The following is a 6,641-nucleotide window of genomic DNA, read 5'->3' as shown; positions in this document are numbered from 1 at the left end:
TAAACCCTTAACAAATACCACCATTATCATTATTATTAACAAACACCGGCGTCATCGTCCCTCTTCAGCTCTCCCTCCAAGCTCCACTTCCAAACTCCCGCCCATCCGATCCCCGTCCCTCAGGCCTCCCCCGTCACCTCCACCCTGCCTCCCTTGGTCCCCCGCAAACTCCCCTCGATCTCAGTCCCGAACCTCAGACCTCCCCTCAACCCTCTCAGCCCCCCCGACCTCCCCGCGCCGATCTTTTCCGCCCCTTTCCTCCCCCTCCGTCCCCGGCGGCCCGGCGCGGGACAAGCCGGGGACCTGATGGAAAATAAATAAAATCTCTTTAATGCGTCTAGACCATACGGTGTTTCCTCCCATGGGAAACGGCTCCGGACAATTAAATACTTCGATCCCCGCGCAAATAAATACCCTCCTCCCCCCCCTTTTACCCTTGCTGGGGGTCAACGCGGGACCCCGCTCCGGGCCCCAGGCATCCTGCCCCCACGCTCCCTCCCTCCGCCTGCCCTGGAGGCCCCACCCTCACACCTGCACCCTGTAGGCACCCGCCCGCCGCCTGCACCCCCTCTTCACCCAGCCCCAGTACAGGGCCACCATGACGGTCCAGTAGGCCGCGTAGGCCCCGGCCCCGGCCGCCAGGTACCGGGCTTCGGCCCTCTTGGCCTCGGCCCCCCAGTCGGCCCTCCACTCCCGGGCCGCCGTGACCCCCAGCCCCCCGAGCAGCAGGCCGCCCCATACGGCCAGCGGCACCAGGGGCAGAGAGTTCCCCACCAGCTGCCGCCGGCCGGAGGTGCCCCAACCGCTCTGGTTCATGGTGACCAGGGCCAGGAACTTGGCGGGCAGCAGGCCGCCCATGTAGAGGAGGGCGTAGAGCGAGAGCAGGAGCATGCGGGGGGCCCCGCGCAGCCAGGCCGCGTAGGCGGCCTTGAGGGCGGCCACGGCCTGGATGCACAGCAGCACCCAGAGCGCCGCCCACAGCGTCCCCGAGTAGAAGAGCCGCAGCACCGTGGCCGCCACCAGGAAGGGGAAGAGGCCCGACACCACCGCCTCGTAGGCCATCCAGAGCGCGTGCCGGTGCCACCACAGGGCATTGTACAGCCACTCGCGAAAGAAGGACTTGGACCAGCGGGTCTGCTGGCTCAGCCAGCGGAGGAAGCTGGACGGCGTCTCCGAGTAGCAGCGTGACAGCGGGGTGTACCTGGGGGGGCGGGAGAAGGGAAGGAAGAGTCAGAGAGTGGAAGTCAGCGGGGCTCCCCCAGACGCCTTCCTCCACGGTGCCTTCCTCCACGCCAGCTCCCTCTTGGTGCTCCTGGTCTTTTTTAAAAAAAAAAAAATCTGTCATGCACTTACTATGTGCCAGGCACTCTACTAAGAGCCGAGGTAGATACAAGCTAGTAAGGTTGGACACCGTCTGTGTACCGCATCGGGCTCACGGTCTCAACCCCCTTTTTGCAGATGAGGTAACTGAGGCACAGAGAAGTGAAGTGGCTTGCCCGAGGTCATGCAGCAGACACGTGGCGGAACTGGGAATTAGTACTCGGGTCCTTCTGACTCCCGGGCCCATGCTCTATATACTAGGCCATGCGGCTTCCTACTTACTCTGTACTGACTACGTGCCAGGCACTGTATTAAACGCTAGGGTAGATACTAAATAATCAGGCTGAACACAGTCCAGGGCCCACATAAATCCCCCTTTTCAGATAAGGTGACAGATAACTGAGCCCCAAGGTCACACATCCCAGCTCTGCCGCTTGTCAGCTGTGTGACTGTGGGCGAGTCATTTAACTTCTCTGTGCCTCAGTGACCTCATCTGTAAAATGGGGATTAAGTCTGTGAGCCTCAAGTGGGACAACCTGATTACTATCTACTCCAGTGCTTAGAACAGTGCTCTGCACATAGTAAGCTCTTAACAAATACCAACATTATTATTATTATTATTATTACAGCAGTCAAGAGGCAGAGTCAGAATTAGAACCCAGGACTCCTGACTCACAGGCCCGTGCTCTTTCCACTATCCCCAATCCTGCCGCCGCCCCGATCGACCCGGGACCCTCTTGGTGCCCTCACTTGGTGGCATAGCCCATGCTCAGGAGTCGGTTGGTCAGGTGCCGGTCATCTCCGAAGGTGCAGTGTGTCCCCAGGAACTTCTGGTTATACCAGGACTCGAGGAATTGCTGCAGGAGGTCGTTCCTGTAGAGACCTGTGGAGGAGGAGACGGAGGAGCCTCTCTAAGTTGTCTAGGTACCGTTTTCGGGGTAAGGCTGAGAGTCTGCTGAGACTAAGTATCGTATTTAAGGGAAGACTGCGGGACCGCTGAAGCTCTCTAAGGACCGTACTCGAAGGATGGCTGCGTGCTCCCCGAGGCTCTCCATATACCGTATTTAGGGTAAGGCTGTGCATCCGCCAAGGAGGTCTAGTTACCATAGAGTAAGGCTGCGTGTCTGACAAGACTGACTATAAATCGTATTTAGCCTGACTGCTAAGGCTGCCTAGGTACCGTATTCTGAGTAAGGCTGCGTGTCTGACGAGGCTTCTTAGGTACCGCATTTAGGATAAGACAGAGCGTCAGCTACGACTACCGTATTTAAGAGAAGGCTGTGGGAGTGCTGAAGCTAAGTACCCTATTTAAGTACCGCAGGCAACGACAGGATGGCTGTGTGCCGGGCTGACCAGATATCGAATTTAAGGTCTGGCTGCATCACTGCTGAGGCTGTCTAGGTACCGTATTTAGGGGAAGGCTGACCGTCTCCTGAGACGACCATATTCAAGGGAAGGCCGCGGAAGTGCCGAAGCTCCCCAAGTACCATACTTAAAGGATGGCTGCGTGCCTGACAAAGCTATCTAGGTACCGTTTTTAGAGTGAGGCCGCATGTCTGCTGAGGCTGCCTAGGAACCGTATTTAGGGGAAGGCAGAACGTCTGCCGAGGCTGTGTCTATAACCACGAATATTGTCCTCTCCCAAGAACTTAGTTCAGTGCTCTGCACACAGTAAGGGCTCAATAAATATGACCGAATGAACGAATAAGACTAAGTACCGTATTCAAGAGGAGGCTGCGAGAATGCGGATACCTTATTTAAGTACTGTAGGCAGCCTTCAGGATGGCTGTGTGCTTGCTGAAGCTGTCTAGATATCGTATTTAAGGTAAGGCCGAGTGTCTGCTCAGACTAAGTACTTTATTTAAGAGAAGGTTGAGGGAGTGCTGAAGCTTTCTAAGAACCCTTTCTAAAGGATTGCTTCGTGCCTGCCGAGACTGTCTGCCTATTGGATTTAAGGTAAGACTGCATCCCTACCGAGGTTGTCTGGTTACCGAATTTAGGGTAAGGCCGAGTATCTGCCGAGGCCGTCTAGTTTCCAGCGCTTAGAATAGTGGTCGGCGCTTAGAACGTTGCTCGGCACATAGTAAGTGCTTAACAAATGCTATTATTATTTCATATTTAAAGGAAGGCTGCATGTCCGTCGAGGCTATCTAGATACCACAGCCTTAGACAGCTTAACTTTTGGGTTCTCACGACCGTAGGTCTCCATATCTGTCGGTGTTTAGGAACTCAGGAGAGGAAGCAGAGCCCTCCCTAAGAACGAGATTGCCCCCCCGCCCCCGGAAACTGAGCGGAGACTTACTTATTAGCCTCCCCCACACTGGGCTCACTGCCCTTTGTGAAATCGACCTTATTCACCGCTCCATCTCCCCCACCTAGCCCTGTGTATGTGAGTGAGTGAGTGAGTGAGTCAGTCAGTGGTATTTACTGAGCTTCTACTGTGTGCAGAGCACGGTATTAAGTGCTTGGGAGAGTAAGCAGCATGGCGTAATGGATAGAGCACAGGCCTGGGAGTCGGAAGGTCACCGATTAGACTGTAAGCCCGTCAAAGGGCAGGGACTGTCTCTATCTGTTGCCGATTTGTACATTCCAAGCGCTTAGTACAGTGCTCTGCACTTAGTAAGCGCTCAATAAATACTATTGAATGAATGGGTTCTAATCCCGGCTCTGCCACTTGTCTGCTGTGTGACCTTAGGCAAACAACTTCTCTGTGCCTTAATTCCCTCATGGGGGTGTAAGACTGTGAGCCCTATGTGGGACAGGGACTGTGTCCAACCCGATTACCTTGTAGCTACCCCATCTCTTAGAAAAGTGCCTGGAACATAGTAAGTGCTTAATAAATAGCATAATAATAATAATTATTATTACAATTATATTATTATCATTATTATTATATTACTCTGTGTGTGTGTGTGTGTGTGTGTGTGTGTGTGTGTGTGTGTGTACCCCCTAACCCCAATCCCTCCACGCATCGGCCTCCTCCCGCTCCCCGAGGACCGTTCCCTCCATCCCCGGATCCGGGCGACTCACCGAGGGGTCCGCTGATGCAGGAGACGCAGCGGAAATAGGATTGGCAGGCCCGTTCCACGTTGAAGGCCACCCAGTAACGGAGGGAACTGAGGAAGCTGATCCAGGAGTCGCCGGCATTGAGGATCCGGACGTCACCGCCGACGGCCCCCACCTCCGCGTCGCCCTCCAGGACCCGCACCAGCTCCAGCAGCGCCCGGGGATCCAGCCGCGTGTCCGAGTCACACACCTAGGTGAGGAGGGAGGGCCGGCTCAGAGCCCCGGGAGACTTGGGGGTCACAGAGCCTGGGCCTGGTCGGGGGCGCTGCTCTCCTACTTCAACCCAGCCTACCCACTTCGCTCCTCCAGCGCCAACCTTCTCACTGTACCTCAATCTCATCTATTTTACCTCCTACCTCTCGCCCACATCCTGCCTCTGGCCTGGCATGCCCTCCCTCTTCATACCCGACAGACCATTACTCTTCCCGCCTTCGAAGTCTTATTGAAGGCCCATCTCCTCCAAGAGGCCTTCCCTGACTAAGCCCTCTTTTCCTTTTCTTCCACTCCCTTCTGCATCACCGTGATTTGCTCCCTTTATTCGTCCCGGCTCCCAGCCCCACTGCACTTATGACCATATCCGTAATTTATTTATACTCATGTCTGTCTCCCCTTTAGACTATAAGCTCGTTGCGGACAGGGAACGTGTCTGTTATGTTGTCCTCTCCCAAGTGCTTAGTACAGTGCTCTGAACACAGTAAGCGCTCAATAGACACGATTGACTAAGTCCCCTTTTCCTCTTCTCCCATCCTCTTCTGCATCTCCCTGACTTGCTCCCTTTATTCATCCTCTCTCCCAGCCCCACGGCACATACATCCATATCTGTCATTTATTTATTTCTATTAATATCTGTCCCCAACTCTAGACTGTAAGCTCGATGTGGCCAGGGAACGTGTCTGCTTATTGTTGTACTCTCCCATGTGCTTAGTGCAGTGCTCTGCACACTGTAAACGCTCAATAAGTTCTATCGATCGACCGACTGACGGCCTGCCTCCCGCCCTGCCCGGCCCGACACCCCGCTCACCTGCACGTAATCCACGGAGTCCCCGAGAGCACGGAAGGCCGTGTACATGACTTCACGCTTGCCGCCCCAGCGCTGGGCCACGCACACGCAGCGCCGGCTCCGCACCAGCGCCTCCACCGCCAGCCGCCCCGGGTCCTCCGCCTCTACTTCCCGATAGGCCCCGTCCCCGAGGGCTCCGTCACCGTCGGTGGCCCCGGGGTCCGCCGCCGGGCCGGGCTCCCAGGCCTGGTGGTAGTTGCCATCCCAGATGTAGGTAGCGGCGTCCTCGGCGGCGAAGATCTCCCGGAACATGTCCACCATGTACAGGTCCTCGGCCCGGTTCCCGTCCACCACCATGATGACCCGGAGCCGGTCCCGGGGGTAGAGGAGGCCGCGGGCAGAGAGCAGGCACTCCCGCAGGTAGGCCGGATCCTCCTGGTAGGCCGAGATGGTCAGTGCCACCGTCCGGCTGTAGCTGCAGGGCCTCCGAGAGGCCCCCCGGGCTGCCCGCAGCTCCAGGTAGGCGAACAGGCTCTGGGCCAGGAGGTGTGCCGACAGGAAGGTGCCGTAGAGGCCGAAGGCGAAGAGGCCGTGCCGGTCCCGGGCCAGCTGGACCCCGGCCGCGTAGGCCCAGCCCAGGACCACCAGGATGAGGAGGGCGAAGGAGATGGTGAGGACGCGGCGGATGGGGCCAGAGCAGCGGCCGGAGCGGGTCTTGGAGGGGTCCATCCTGCTTGGGGGCTGCAGAGGGAAGGGGCCGGGAGCTGATTAGAGTCCCGGGGCCAGGCTGGAGCTTCCTCCTCTCCCCCTGCCCCTTCCCCCAGCTATCCGCGGCCGGCCCGCCCGACCCCATCCATCCCTCCTCACCCTGGGCGACCCTGGATCGGGTCATTTTGGCCATCCCTCCATCTCTATGCCCCTCCCGGGCAGGGGGCTTTCCCATTTGGAGTCATCTCCTGGGAAGGAGACTTTCCAGTCTCCCCTGTTTCTCCTGTCCAACCTCCCTTCTCCCATCCCGTTCTATGTCTTCCATTCCGGACTACTGGGGAGTCCTCTCCAGAGTCTAACCTCCATCCTTTCCACTGCAGTCAGCTCATTCACTCCAGTTGCCCTCAGTGAGACTGCCACACATCCACACACACTCATAGGGGAGAAGCAGCATGGCCTTGTGGATAGAGCTCAGGACTGGGAGTCAAACCTCCTTTCTAGTTCCAGCTCTGCCACTGGACAGCTGTGTGACCTTGGGCAAGCTGCT

At 57.2% G+C, this 6,641-nt stretch overlaps 1 protein-coding gene across 1 annotated transcript; it reads right to left on the bottom strand.

Annotated features, from left to right (window-relative positions):
• Positions 1-525: 525 nt before the first annotated feature.
• HAS1 (hyaluronan synthase 1) lies at positions 526-6,116 on the bottom strand. The gene is made up of 4 exons (XM_029066284.2): positions 5,408-6,116; positions 4,351-4,576; positions 2,071-2,203; positions 526-1,201 (listed from the first exon to the last, which is right to left on the bottom strand). The coding sequence occupies exons 1-4, from the start codon at positions 6,113-6,115 to the stop codon at positions 526-528; spliced, it is 1,743 nt and encodes a 580-aa protein (XP_028922117.1). The 5' UTR covers position 6,116.
• Between the last annotated feature and the right edge of the window lie 525 nt (positions 6,117-6,641).

The sequence above is a fragment of the Ornithorhynchus anatinus genome, chromosome 5 (genome assembly GCF_004115215.2).
Source record: "Ornithorhynchus anatinus isolate Pmale09 chromosome 5, mOrnAna1.pri.v4, whole genome shotgun sequence".
Lineage (NCBI taxonomy): Eukaryota > Metazoa > Chordata > Mammalia > Monotremata > Ornithorhynchidae > Ornithorhynchus > Ornithorhynchus anatinus.
The sequence above is the reverse complement of the archived record's forward strand: the minus strand, read 5'-3'. Positions and strand labels throughout refer to the sequence as shown.